This window comes from Mus caroli, chromosome 8, assembly GCF_900094665.2.
Source record: "Mus caroli chromosome 8, CAROLI_EIJ_v1.1, whole genome shotgun sequence".
NCBI lineage: Eukaryota > Metazoa > Chordata > Mammalia > Rodentia > Muridae > Mus > Mus caroli.
The window spans coordinates 61,438,382-61,453,334 of NC_034577.1; the positions used below are offsets into that span (position 1 = coordinate 61,438,382).

The window sequence follows — 14,953 nt, forward strand, 5'->3', positions numbered from 1 at the left end:
CTTTTTGTCTCATTGACGGTGTCTTTTGCCTTGCAGAAGCTTTGCAACTTTATGAGGTCCCATTAGTCAATTCTCGATCTTACAACACAAGCCATTGCTGTTCTATTCAGGAATTTTTCCCCTCTGCCAATATCTTCAAGGCTTTTCCCCACTTTCTCCTCTATAAGTTTCAGTGTCTCTGGTCATTTGGAGTTAATTTTGTGGGTATTGTGCATGGAATCTTATGTGTTGGTAGCACTCCACTATTTTGCTGAGATGTAGAAGAGTACATTTGATAATGCAAAGGATTTACCAATGCTTCGGAGATAATGAGTCACACAGAGTAGAGTTTAGCTAAAGGTGGACTGCCTCTGAAACACCCAAAGATATAGTGTATTAATGAGGTCTGTAAGAGATGAAGTGCTAGATACGCATGTTTGTTCACCAGGATTGTGTAGACATTTGGCTCCAACCATAAGGAAGGAGACAGCCCTGATTTTAAACAGCCGCTAGACCGATGCCCATAAGAAGTGGCAGGAGACCAAGAAGCTGCTCAAAGGAGCAGGTAGGGCCATGTAACCAACATTAAGGCCTGGTGTGCCATAAAAGCCCTGTTTTCGTCTTAGCCAGTGGCTGCTTTCTATGGATCCTCCTATATAGATGCAGCCAGTTGTCCTTTTGTTAGCGAGCCAGACAGCAGTATGGTCTTCACTGTAGCAGCATCAAGATCTCGGCCTGCCTGCTGTGGGCCTCTGCTTTTATTAGTTATAAGGAGCAATCACATCATTACTCCATTCTTATCTGCTACACACAGCGCTGACCTGAGCTGGAGAGCTGACATGAGCTAGCTGCTCCTCAGCTTAACACCCAGCTCAGTCCTCTTCTAACTTCTCAGTATGCTCTCTCTAACTCCCCACCCCAGCTTTTATCTTTTCTCCTTTATACTTTTATAATCTTTCTCATAGTCTGGCATATTCACCTCTGGACCCTGACACTGAAGAATGGTCTACTGTTCCAGGATACTGGTGTATTTAAGAAATAGTCCTGGGGGGGGGGGGGGNNGGNGAGATGGCTCAGTGGCTAAGAGCACCCGACTGCTCTTCCGAAGGTCCAGAGTTCAAATCCCAGCAACCACATGGTGGCTCACAACCATCCGTAATGAGATCTGGCGCCCTCTTCTGGAGTGTCTGAAGACAGCTACAGTGTACTTACATATAATAAATAAATAAAATTTAAAAAAAAAAAAAAAAAAAAAAGAATCCTGGGAAGAAAAAAAAAAAGAATCCTGGGAAGACTTTGTTGTGTAAGCCTCCCTTCTGCCTGAGTAACCCCTTAGCAGCTTAGAATCGGACTCTCCTGTCTCTCTTTGAATTGTGTAACCTGGGGCCTGACGCAGCATATGTAGGATGGAAATGTGTCCTAGGCTGGCTCCTCTTTGAGCACTAGCCAGTGCTGTATGCATGCTATTCTTCAAGAATTTTTCTTCATTAATACCTTACGTGCATCAAGTTATTTCTCGCTGGGCAGACACATTAATTCTAGAACAACTGTACCTCCTGCAGAAAGATGTTTCTGAGGCTCTGTCTGTTACACTGTTTCAGGTAGCCTTGACCCTAGATACAGACAAGTCTATATGTCCACAGGGTATATATCTTGCTGTCCACTTGACTAAAATTAAAATTCTAAAATTCTTAAATTAAGGGGTTATACTATCATAGAGTTTTAAAATGACCAATTTGAGTCACTTAGACCACAAGAAACATTTAAGCAATAGTAAAAGGATTTGTGTGTGGAGCATGGTCTCTGCTTTCAGACCAGAATAGGAGCAACAGTTTGTTGTGTACAGTGCAGGGGGAAATGGGGAAGGCAATAGCTAGATCACAGACTGAATTTAAGGCAGTCAGCTCCAGTAGTCCCATTATGAAGAAGGCCCTGATTGAAGTAGGAGGGTGATTTTGTATTTTCTCGACATGTATTGATTCATGCCATGTGAATGAAGACAGATCAGATTGGTGGGTGTACAATTTGGGGAGGTTACCTTGAGCCAGTTGATATCGAATTTCCAGCTAAGGAACTCTTCTATGCAGATATGTGCAATCCTGGTTGAAATAATTAAGCCAGCTCAGAGGTTTGAGACATAGGCCCTCACTGCCTGTAGCTGTGTGTGTCAGGTTACAGACCCCAGCAGCTAATATTGTGTACAGGAGCAAGGTCAGTTGGTAATTCTCCCTGCCCCTCCCTCAGATCCATAACTTTATTTGCTTTTAAAAAGAAAATTAAAGCTGTTCCTGACACTTGCTAGTGATCTTTGTGTCTACACAGCCTGTGATTTGTGAAATAGAATAGAAAAAAAAAAGTTAAAATATATTAGAGCTTTGAGAGGGCCCTAGATCATTTAATGTCTCATTCTGTATATGAGAAAATTGGAACTCAGAGAAGTTCTGGGGCTTTACCCAAGACAATATCCACTTCTTCATAACAGAATTGCTTAGTGTTGAGTTTGCTACCCCACCTTAACTCTGGGAACCTGTGTGCTACCAGCCCCCACCCAGAGAATATTGGCTCTTCGGATGAAAAACACAGGCACACACACTGCTCAATTTCAACTTGCCTTATCAGTTGCTGGGCATCATTAATCTTCTGAGGCAAGCGTGCCCTCCCCAGTACTCTTGTTCCAGCACCCTAAATCTGTCCTCCACTTTAGTTGCTCAGTTACCTTCAGTCCCAGCTCAACACTCCCAACTGCTTGCCTGTAGAAGTGGCCTGTGGCCGCTCTGCCAGAGAGCTCACATAACTGGTTGACTTTTCCCCCTCTAAAGCATGGTGAAAACTCTCTCTCTTCCCATCTTGTGCCTGCCCACTTGTCTGTGGGGACCTAGAAGTCCTGCCTATTCCATTTAGCTCAATGGCTGCTAGCATCTTTATTGATGGATCAAGAACCAATTAGGGAATAGGACCTTAGCATCAGAACCATCTCTATAGCTTAGTGTTTTTTAATTTCTCTAATTAAACAAGCAGTTATCCATTGAAACAATGAAATCTACAGAGAGAAATGCCTCAGACATTCCAGGTTCTCTGCCCCTGCTTCTTAATCCATAAAGGCCCAGGGATATTGCTTTGTTCATGTATTATTTATGTTTAATTTTCATTAATTACTTTACTTCCCTATCAGAGCTTCCACTCCCTTCTCTCCTTCCAGTCCCCCCCTCTCACCTTTCCTTCTTCTATGCACCTCTCTCTTACTCCTCAGAGAAGGGGAAACCGCCCATGGATATCAACCCATCTTGGCATATCAAGTTGTAGTAGGATTGGACATCTAAAGGCAGGCAACAGAGTCGGACACAGCCCCTGCTCCTGCTGTTAGCGGTCACAGATGAGCACCAAGCTGTATCTCTTATAAACGTGTAGGGGGACTATGTCTATCCCATCATGTTTGTTGGGTGGTGGTTCAGTCTCTGTGATCCACTATGTGCCCAGGTTAGTTGATTCTGTAGGTTTTCATGTGGTGTCCTTGAACCCTCTGGCTCTTTCCTTCCTCCCTCTCTTCCACAAGATTTCCCCAAGCTCTACCTAATGTTTGGCTTTGGGTCTCAGCATCTGTTTTCATCATCTGGTAGGTGAAGCCACTCAGATGATTTTTATGTTAGCCTCCTTTCTGCAAGTATAGCAGAATAATATTAATAGTGTCAAGGGTGGGCTCTCTCATGGTATGGGACTCAAGTTGGGACAGTCATTGGTTGTCCATTCCCTCACTTCCTGCTCCCTCTTTTATCTCTGCACTTCTTTTGGCAGGAAAAAATGTGGGTCAGTGGTTTTTGGCAAGGTTGGTATCTCCATCCCTCCATTGGAAGTCTTGCCTGGTTACAGGAGTGGACCATTTCATGTTCCATATCCCCTCTCGCTAGGAGTCTTAGCTGTGGTTACCCTCATAGATTCCTGGGAGTTTCCATTGTCCTGGATTTCTAGCTTGTCACAGAGATATCCNCCCCCCCCCCACACACACACACACCTTCTTCCAGTTCTTTTTCCCAGTCCTCTTTCCCAGTTCTCTCTCCAGCTATTCTCTCTACACTGGGTCACTCCTGTTCTTCTCTCCACCCACTCTCCCACCCACTTCTCTTCCTCCATCCACCCCAGTGGTCTGTTTTATTTCCCTTTCCCAGCAACACTCAAGCTTTCTCCCTTGAGCTCTGTTTGTTACTTTGCTTCTTTGGGTCTATGGGTTGTAGCATGGTTATCTTTTACTTTATGGCTATTTATAGGTGACTACATACCATGTTTGTTTTTCAGGTCTTGGTTACCTCACTCAGGTTGATCTTTTTTAATTCCATTCCTTTACCTGCAAATTTCATGATGTCATTGTTTTTAATAGCTGAGTAGTAGTCCATTGTGTAAATTGTACCATATTTTCTTTATCCATTTTTCAAATGAGGGACATGTGGGTTGTTTCTAATTTCACAGTATTATATATAGATCTTCTAGGAAAATAGGTGAGCAGGTGTCCTTGTTGTGTGGTGGAGCACCTTTTGGGTATATGCCCAGGAGTGGTATAGCTGGGTCTTATGGTAGAAATCCCCCCTGCCCCCTTTTTGAGAAGCCTGTGGAGGTTTGAATATGCTTGGCCTGTGTGAAATAGGACTATTAGTTGGTGAGATTTTGTTGGAATATGTGTATCCTTGGAGAAAGTTTCTCTCTGTGTATGGGCTTTGAGGGCCCCTAGTGCTCAAGCTATGCCCAGTGCAGAAGAGACTTTACTCCTGGCTGGCTGTAGAAGATAGTCTTTTCCTGTCTGCCTTTGTATCGAACTGTAGAACTTGGAGCTCCTTCTCCAACACCACCATGTCTTCATGCTACCAAGCTTCCGGATGTGATGCTAATGGACTGAACCTCAGAAACTGTAAGCCAGCACCAATTAAATGTTTCCTATATAAGTGTTGCCTTATATAGGAAACTTAGATATGTTTCCTATATAAATGTTGTCTCTTAACAGCAATAAAACCCTAACTAAAGCTGGGCAGTGGTGGAGCACGCCTTTAATCCCAGCACTTGGGAGGCAAAGGCAGGCAGATTTCTGAGTTCGAGGCCAGCCTGTTCTACAGAGTGAGTTCCAGGATAGCCAGGGATACACAGAAAAACACTGTCTCGAAAAACCAAAAACCAAACCAAACCAAACCAAACCAAAAAACCCTAACTAAAGCACACCAAATTGATTTCCAAAGTGATTGTACAAGTTTGCACTCCCACAAGCAATGGAAGGGTTCCCATTACTCCATATCATTGACAGTATGTTCTGTGACTTGAGATTTTCATCTTAGCTATTCTGATGGGTATAAGATGGAATCCTAGAGTGGTTTTGATTTGCATTTCCCTGATGACTAAGGATGCTGAAGATTTCTTATAGTGCCTGTACTGGCTAGTTTTGTGTCAACTTGACACAGGCTGGAGTTATCACAGAAAAAAGAGCTTCAGTTGAGGAAATGCCTCCATGAGATCCAGCTGCAAGGCATTTTCTCAATAAGTGATCAAGGGGAGAGGTCCCCTTCTGGGTGGTGCCATCTCTGGGCTGGTAGTCTTGGGTTCTATAAGAGAGCAGGCTAAGCAAGCCAGGGGAAGCAAGCCAGTAAAGAACATCCCTCCATGGCCTCTGCATCAGCTCCTGCTCCCTGACCTGCTTGAGTTCCAGTCCTGACTTCTTCAGTGATGAACAGCAATGTGGAAATGTAAGCCAAATAAACCCTTTCCTCCCCAACTTGCTTCTTGGTCATTATGTTTGTGCAGGAATAGAAATCCTGACTAAGACAGTGCCTCTCAGCCATTAAAGATTTTTCTGTTGAGAATTCTCTTTTTAGCTCTGTACTCCATTTTTAAATTTGGTTGTTTGGTTTGCTGGTGTCTAATTTTTTGAGTTTATATAGTTTGGATATCTGCCCTCTGTGCAGTGTAGGGTTGGTAAAGATCTTTTCCCATGCTGTAGACTACTGTTTTGTTCTTTGACAGTATCCTTCCTTTGCCTTATAGAAGCTTTTAAGTTTCATGAGATCACACTTATTAATTGTTGATCTTCATGCCTAAGCTGTTGATGTTTTGTTCAGGAAGTTGTCTCCTATGACAAGTATTCAAAGCTATTCTCCACTTTCTCTTCTATCAGATTTAGTATATCCTGTTTTGTGTTGAGGTTTTTGATCCACTTGGATTTGTGCAGGGTACTAGATATGGATCTATTTGCAGTCTTCTATATTCAGATAATCTAGTTAGACCAGCACCATTTGTTGAAGATGCTTTCTTTGGTCCATTGTATAGTTTGGGATTCTTTGTACAAAATCAATTGTCAATATGTTTGAGACTTTACTTCTGGGTTTTCAATTTGATTCTATTGGTAACCTTGTTTTTATGACAATACCATGTGGATTTTATTACTATTGTTCTGTAATACAGATTGAGATCAGGGATGGTGATACCTCTAGAAGTTCTTTCATCATAAAGAATTGTTTTAGCTATCCTGGGTGCTTTTTTTTTTTTTTTTTTCATTTGAAATTCAGCATTGTTCTTTCAAGCTCTGTAAAGAATGATCTTGCAGTTTTGATGGGAATTGCATTGATGTATAGATTGCTTTTGGCATGTTGCCCATTTTTGCTATGTTAATCATACCAGTCCAAGAATATAGGAATTTTTTCCATCTTCTGAAATGTTCTTCAGTTTCTTTCTTTAAAGGCTTAAGTTCTCGTCCAGGAGACTTGCTTAGTTAGAGTTACATCAAGTTATTTTATAGTTTTTTGTGGCTATTGTGAAATGTGTTATTTCCCTAATTTCTTCTTTAGCCTGTTGATCATTTGTATAAAGAAGGCTACTGTTTTTTTTGAGTTAATTTTGTATCCAACTACTTTGCTGATGGTGTTTATCACCTGTAGGAGTTCCTTGGTAAAATTTTGGGGCCCCTTTATGTATACTTTCATATTGTCTGCAAATAGTGATATTTTGACTTCTTCCTTTTCAATTTTTATCCCTTTGATCTTTTAGTGTTCTTAATGCTCTAGCCAAACTTCAAGTACTATATTGAATAGATATGGAGAGAGTGGACAGCTTTGTCTTGCCCCAGATTTTAAGGCAATTGCTTAAAGTTTGTCTCCATTTAGTTTGATGTTAGCTATTTGCTTTCTGCCTACTGCCTTTATTTTTAGATGCATGCCTTGTATCTGTGATCTCTCCAAGATTTTTTTTTTTATCATGAAAGGGTTTGGAGTCTTTTCAAAAGTTTTTTTTTAGCATCTAATGAGATAATCGTGTGTGGTATTTTTTATTCATTTAATTTATATTTTGCATTGCATTGGTGAATTTTCATATGTTGTCCCATTCCTGCATTTGTGTAATGAAGCTTACTGGGTTATGGTGGGTGATTTTTTTTTTTTTTGATGTGTTCTTGTAATTAGTGTGCAAGTATTTTATTGACTATTTTTGCATGAATGTTTATTGACTAATTTTGCATGAGATTGGTCTGAAATTCTCTTTCATTGTTGTGACGTTTTGTGGTTTAGCTGTTGTAGTAAACATTATTTGGGGGTTTCTACTCCATCTTAGATCATTTAGTTCCCATATAAAAGATGCAAAACCTTTCTATTTATAATAAGCCTTAAGGCACTAAGATTCTCAGTATTCCTGAGATGTCACTTGCCATGTTTTGTTGCTCCTACTCCAAGTGGCAGCCATCATGGCCTTGTGCTCAATATTCACCTGTGCCATGGTGCCTTCTTCCTTCTCCTCTCTCTCCCTCATTGACTCTGTCTCAGGCCCCAAGTCCAGGAACCAAACCCTGTCTACCTCTTTTCTGCCCTGCTGTAGGCATCTTTTTGATGAATCTTGGATAACTTTTCAGGGCAAGGTTTATACCACAAAAGCTGGTATTCATATGGATCTCATTGTCTTGAGGCAATTAGACCTTGGGATAGAGAATTTAACATTACAATACATACCAATACACCAAACCTTACCATTGAGATATCAGAGTGTCTGTGGCCTCCTAGAATGAATTTGGCAGTGTTCCTTCTGTTTCTTTTTCTTCTTTTCTTTTCAAATATTTTATTTATTTGTTTATTTATTTATTTATATTACTTTTTTATTTACATCCCAAATGTTGCCACCCTGTCCATTTCCCCCTCCCAGAGTTCCCCTCTCTTTGCCTCTGAGAGGGTGCCCCACGACATCTCCCTTCTCGCATGTCCTGTCCCACTGGGGCCAGACTAGGCAGCCAGTTCTCTGCTACCTATGTGCCTGGGGCCTTGGACCAGCCAGTGTATGCTCTTTGTTTGGTGGCTTAGTTTCTGAGAACACTCAGGGGTCCAGTTTAGTTGATACTGTTGGTATTTATGTGGGGTGGCTATCCCCTTCAGCGCCTTCAATCATTCCTCTGTCCCTTCCAGAGGGATTCCCAACCTCCATCAATGATTGGCTGTAAGTGTCTGCATCTGTCTCAGTCAGTTGCTGGTAGAGCCTCTCGGAGGACTCCTGTTTGCAAGTACAACATGACATCAGTAATAGTGTATGTGCTGCCTGAGTAACTTGACTTCTGTTCACCCAGGGGAATCTACTACTGTCCTGAGACCCAGCAGGGTGGTAGCCCTTGCTAATGAGCAACTATGGGGAGGCCTAGCAATCAGAAGCACCAGTGGAAGGTAGTTTGTAGGCTCCTTTCAGGATTCTCCTTTGGTGCTGCTATAGGCAGCTGTGAAGCCAACCAGCCATACCATGGAGAGTGTGGGGGTTACTGTCCCCAGATAAGGGGGAGCAAACCAGCTGATCTGTCAGAGCCTTTGGGACTGGGACTGGGATGAAGTGTGAACCAGACTATGGTTCTATTTGTCCATATGACAACCTGAGCACTGGTCCCTGACCTACGAACCTTCCTGAGAGTGGATTCCCTGGGGAAAGACAGGCTCTGCAGCCACAGCTATGGAATGCTGTTGTCCTTGTAACACATAAGCACTGATTTTGGTGTTGTGGGAATACAGATTTGAAAACTGAAAGTCCAGTTTCTAGAAGTTTTGAGTATTGCATTCCACTTTCATTACAAATAGTTTGGAAATTGGTAGGAGAGACTTGATGAGGGTGATCCTTTAGCAATGCTTGACTAGAATCCTAGGGCTGCTGGAGCCATGGTTTATTGGTTAAGAGCAGTTGATGCATTTTCAGAAAACCAGAGTTCATTTCCCAGGACCTATATCATGCGGCTCACAACAGGATCTGGTTTACTCTTAGCTCCTTTGGTACACACACACACACACACACACACACACACACACACCATAGATACATACACATATACACATAAATACAAACATTAAAAAGCTTGGGGATGGTGGTGCACACCTTTAATCCCAGCACTTAGGAGGTAGAGACAGGCTGAGTTCAAGGCCAGCCTGGTCTACAGAATGAGTTTTAGGACAGTTCCAGGATTACATGTAGGCCCCTACCCCCACCCCTGAAAAAAAAAAACCCAGAAAACAAATGACTAAGTAAATAAAATAAAATAAAACATATTTCTTACTTTCTGTGATTCAGAGAAATTCAGTTCCAAGGGTGAAAAACAGTTTCTAAGCTGCTGAGGTTTCTCAGGTATGCACTGGTTTGAGTGGGTGGATGAGACAGATTCTACATTTGTGCCATAGCCCATGTGGCAGGAGTAGACATTAAATTTTCTTCTATGTCATTTTGGGTGTGGGCTTTAGTGGGTTTGTGTTTACCCGAAACCACAAGGGGTTACAGAGTCAACAGGCCTTTCTGATTATGTCCATTTCCAGATGGTACTCTAGAGCATGGGACCTTTCTGTTTGGAAGCAATAGCAGTCACTGGAGAGTCAAGACCATAACAGTTTAGGGGTCACTTTAAATTAATTTTGTGGGAGTTGTAAAGTCTGTGTTTAATTTCTTCATTTTCTTTTTCTTTATTCTCTCATACAATACATCCTGACCAAAGCCTCCCCTTCCTTCAGTCCTTTAAGCACCCTGTCCCATTTTTGCTCTCCACTGTGTCCACTGCTTCTTCTTTTTCCTTCAGAAAAAAAGCAGGTTTCCCACTGATATCAGCTAGACAAGATATAACAAGATGCAATAAAACTAGGCATAAACCAAGTTAAGTTGCACAAGGCCACCCAGTAGGAGAAAAAGGGTTGCATGAGTGGACAAAAGATTCAGAGACACCTCCATCCCTATACAAACCCCAAGTGAGCAACCACAGCATGTATGCAGAGGGCCTAGCACAGACCCAAGCAGGCACCATAATCGTTGTTTTGTCTCCTTGAGCCCCTATGGGCCATCCTTACTTTCTTCTGTTCTGGGTTTTTATGGTGTCTTCAATACCTGTGGTTCCAACAATTCTTCCTTCTCTTCTTACCCTGGGTTCCTGGAACTCTGCCTAATGTTTGAATGTGGGTGCCTGCATTTGTTCCCATTAGCTGCTGGAGGAAGCCTCTCTGTTGACTATTGAGCTAGGCAGCATCTATGAATATAGCAGAATATCATTAGGAATAATTAAATTGAAAAAAATTGAATCAGTCACATTTGATTCAACCTTAGATCTCTGAGCCATCCACCTGGCCATCCAGGCAGTGTCATGCATGGACTTCCTTTCGTGGCTTGGATCTCAAGTTAGGTCAAGCATTGGTTGGCCAAACCCACAAGCTCTGAGCCACCAGCACATCTTGCAGGCAAGTTGTGGGTCGAAGGGTTTTTTGGATTGAGTTGGTGTCTCAGTCCCACCAGGGGAAGCCTGCCCTGATTAGAGGTGATGCTTTATTTAGGTTTCATATCCTCAATTTCTATGAGACATTGAGACATCACCTTCATAGGTTCCAGGAAGGTTCCACTGCTCCGGGTTTCCGCATTGGCCCATAAAAGTCCAGCTATTCCAGTAGTCTCTCGTCAAACTCACTCTGTCCAGCCCTCTCTTCCCCATCCATTCACCCTGTTCCCATCCCCACACTGCACTCCTCATCCCAGTCCACTCAAGAAAAATCTGTTCTATTTCCAGTTTGCAAGAAGGAGATCCTTGCCCATCCCCACCCCAAAGCCCTTCTTATTACTTAGTCTCTCTGAGCTCATGGATTGCAGTGTAATTATCCTTCACTTAATAGCTAATATCTAATTTTCAGTGAGTATATACTATGTTTGTCTTTCTGAGTCTGGGTTACCACACTCAAGATGATGTTTTCTCATTTCATGCATTTGCCTGAAAATTTTATGACCCTGTTTTTTTCTAACAGTTGACTAATATACTATTGTTTAAATAGACCACATTTTCTTTAATCATTCTTCCACTGAGGGATGTCTAGAATCTTTTTACTTTCTGGCTACTATGTATAAATATTCTATAAATATAATTGATAAAGTGTCCTTGTGTTAAGATAGAGTGTCTTTTTGGTATATGCCCAAGAGTGGTATAGCTGTGTCTTGAAGTCTTGATTCCCAACTTTCTGAGGTACCACCATATCACTTTCCATAGTGGCTGTTAAAGTTTGTTCTCCCAACATGGATGGGTTAATTTTCTCCTTGTTTTACATCCTTGCCAGTATGAGCTGTCACTTATTTTGTTGATCTTAGCCATTCTAACAGTTGTAAGGTGGAATTTCATAATGGAATTGATTTGAATTTCCCTGGAGACTAGGATGTTGAAGATTTCTTTAAGTGTTTGTTAGCCATTTGTGATTCCACTATTGAGGATTCTCTGTTTAGACCCGTACCCTATTTTGTACTTGAATTGTTTGGTTTGATGTTTAGCTTGTTGAGTTCTTTATATATTTTGGTTATAGTCCTCAGTAAGATGTGGAGTTGGTAGACTCTTTTCTCATTTTACAGGTCAGTTTTGTCCTACTGAAGTTGTCCTTTGTGCTAGAGAAGCTTTTTAGTATCATTAGGTCCAATTCATTAGTTGTTGATCTTAGTGCTAGCACGGTTGGTGTTCTGTTTAGGAAGTTGTATTGTGTGTGAATGTCTCAAAGGATATTCCTTATTCTCTCTTCCATCAGGTTCAGTGTTGATCTTTCTATGTTGAGATTTATGGTCCATTTGAAGTTGTTTTGCACAGGGTGATTAATATGAATGTACACACATACTCCCATATGCATAGCCAGTTAGGCCAGTTCCATTTGTTGAAGATGCATTCTTTTCTCTATTGTATCTCTTCAGCTTATTTATCAAAAATTAAATGTCCATAGGTATGTGGATTATGTGTGAGTCTTTGATTTGCTTGCATTAATGGATGTCATTTTTAATGCTAATACTATGAAACTTTTATTACTATATCTCTGCAGTACAACTTGACATCAGGGATGGTGATACCTCCAGAATTCCTATTATAGTTCAGGACAAGGTTTAGGTCTCTTGAGTTTTTTATTATACCATATTAAATTAAGCATTGTCCTTTCAAGGTCTGAAAATAATTGTGCTGGAATGTAATGGGACTTGTGTTGAATCTGTACATTGCTTTTGGTAGAATGTCCATTTTTTTACTATGTTAATTCTATCAATGCTTCATTGTGGGGACATCTTTCATTTTTGATATTTTCTTCAAAGACTTTAAGTTCTTGTCAAACAAGTCTTTTACTGGCTTGTGATCAGTTACCCCAAGATATTTTATATTATTTGTGGCTACCGTGAAGTGTTGTTTTCTGTAATGTTCTTCTCTGCCCATTTGTCATTCATATATAGGAGAGCTGTGATTTTTATTTTATTTTATTGAGGTAATTTTGTATTCATCCATTTTGCTGAAGGTGTTTATCAACTGGTAGAATTTTTAGTACTGCTTATCTGTACTATATCATCTCCAAATAATGGTACCTAATTTGTATTCCTTTGATCTCTGCTAGTTGTCTTATTGCTCTAGTTAGAATTTCAAGTACTATTTTGAATAGATATGGATAGAGTAGACAACCTTGGTTGTTTTTTTTTAAATGATATTTGTAAAGTGTCTTTGAATTTCTCTCCATTTAATTTGTTGTTGGCTATAGGCTTTTTGTAAATTGCCTTTATTCGTGCAGGTATATACACATACTATCCTCTGTATTCCTAGTCTCTGAACACTTTTATTTTGAAGAGGCATTGGATTTTGACAAAGGCCTTTCAGTGTCTAATGAGATGGTCAGGTGATTTTTTTCTTTCATTTTATTTATGTGGTGGAATATATTGATTTTCTTTCTTTCTTTCTTTCTTTCTTTCTTTCTTTCTTTCTTTCTTTCTTTCTTTCTTTCTATGTTGAACAATCCTTGCATGTCTTGGAGGAAGCTGACTTTGTCATTTGTACATTTTTTATTTTTTTAATGATTCTGAGTCTCTTGCCTGTAAGCATGGATGCCCATCACATGTTGTGTGTATGGTGCTAACAGTAGTCACAAGATGGCCTCAGAACCTCTGAACTTGGGATTATTGATTGTTGTGAGCCCTCAGGTACACACTGACAATTTAACCCATCTCTGACACTTGAACCCATCTCATCTGTAAGACCATGTGCTGTTAATTCCTCTTCCCTTGCTCTTGCCCTGTGTGGTTTTTAAGGTCTATATATACATTGCTTATATTTTCACCTGTCCATCTCTAGCTGTTTCAACAGGCATTCTCTTCTAGTAACTTTTTCTTAATCATACAGTTTAAATAGTGACACTCAATTTACTGGAAGATGAATACATAACTGGAGTGTATATATAAGTTTTTGTAAGAAGTTCATTGAGACCTTTAGAGTTTTTGCATATGTTTTTTGTTTATGTGGTTGTTTTTTGGGGTGGTGATGGTGGTGGCAGGTTTTTTTTTTTTGGAACCCCTCCCCCAAATCTTTATTGTATAGAAATACACACACACACACACACACACATATAAAATCCAAGATGCTATTCTCTCATTTCCCCATCTTCCTCGTCTTCTTCAATGCCTCTGATGTAGAGGACATTATTACACCTTATTAGAACTTTGCCCAGATGTCCAGACAATGCCCCATCTATGTATTCTCCTGTATTTGCGAGCTGCATGTTCATGTAGCCATCCAGGGAGACCAGGTAGCTCTGTACTCCATGCCCCACTTCAGTTTCACCATCACTGGCTTTCCTGTCAGTGCATTGAGAAAAAGCTTGGGATTGAGGGGTAAACTCATCGTGACCACCAGTGAGCGCTGCACCCCGCTAGCCTCCAACCCTGCCGCTGGTTCTTAATATTTACCTCAAGCAGTCCTGAAACTCATTACATAGGCTTAGGCTGGTCTCCAATTCAATGAGATTAATGTACCTCTACCTCCTGGGTGGTACAATTAAAGGTGTGAGCCAGTACACCCAGCTTGCCTATATTTTTTGTAGTTAGTCATCATTCAGACCATTTCTCCAATATGTGTAGTATTGATCTGTTTATCTCTGACTATATAGCTGTTATTAGGCCTTTCTCCTGCAAGTTTATATCCCGTTTAAAGGGCCCAGAAATGACAGGGGTGGACCTCCTTTTCAATTTCCTTCTAAAATGACTTGGTGATTATATTAGAACTTCTGTGACATGGAGTAAGTGTGGAAATCACCAGAGTTATATGAATCTATTGTTAAAGAAATACATATTTTATATGTTGTCAGAACTATGCTTTCAGTTGAACCCATGCATTATGGATATTTTAGGATGCACTGACATATGATGATGTCCACATTAATTTCACTCCGGAAGAATGGGCCTTGCTGGATCATACCCAGAAGAATCTCTACACAGATGTTATGCTGGAGACCTACAAGAACCTCACTGCTATAGGTAAGACTGTGAATTTTAATTTGCTTTTTAAAATATGAGGAAAGGTGTTTCTTTATTGAGCTCTTCTTTAATTTTCATTGTGAAAGAGGAACAATGAGCTGGGCGTGGTGGCGCACACCTTTAATCCCAGCACTTGGGAGGCAGAGGCAGGCGGATTTCTTAGTTCGAGGCCAGCCTGGTCTACAAAGTGAGTTCCAGGACAGCCAGGGCTACA

At 40.9% G+C, this 14,953-nt stretch overlaps 1 protein-coding gene and 1 pseudogene across 3 annotated transcripts in view; one reads left to right on the forward strand and one right to left on the reverse strand.

The window, feature by feature from the left end:
• Nucleotides 1-14,953, forward strand: part of LOC110300666 (zinc finger protein 431-like) — a 21,770-nt gene that overhangs the window by 1,891 nt on the left and 4,926 nt on the right. For all 3 annotated transcript variants that reach the window (XM_029480267.1, XM_021170922.2, XM_029480266.1), the window contains exon 2: nucleotides 14,613-14,739. In XM_029480267.1, coding sequence (XP_029336127.1) covers nucleotides 14,660-14,739 — 80 coding nt within the window. In that variant the 5' untranslated portion in view covers nucleotides 14,613-14,659. The remainder of the gene's footprint in view (nucleotides 1-14,612; nucleotides 14,740-14,953) is intronic.
• LOC110300668 lies at nucleotides 13,848-14,107 on the reverse strand (annotated as a pseudogene).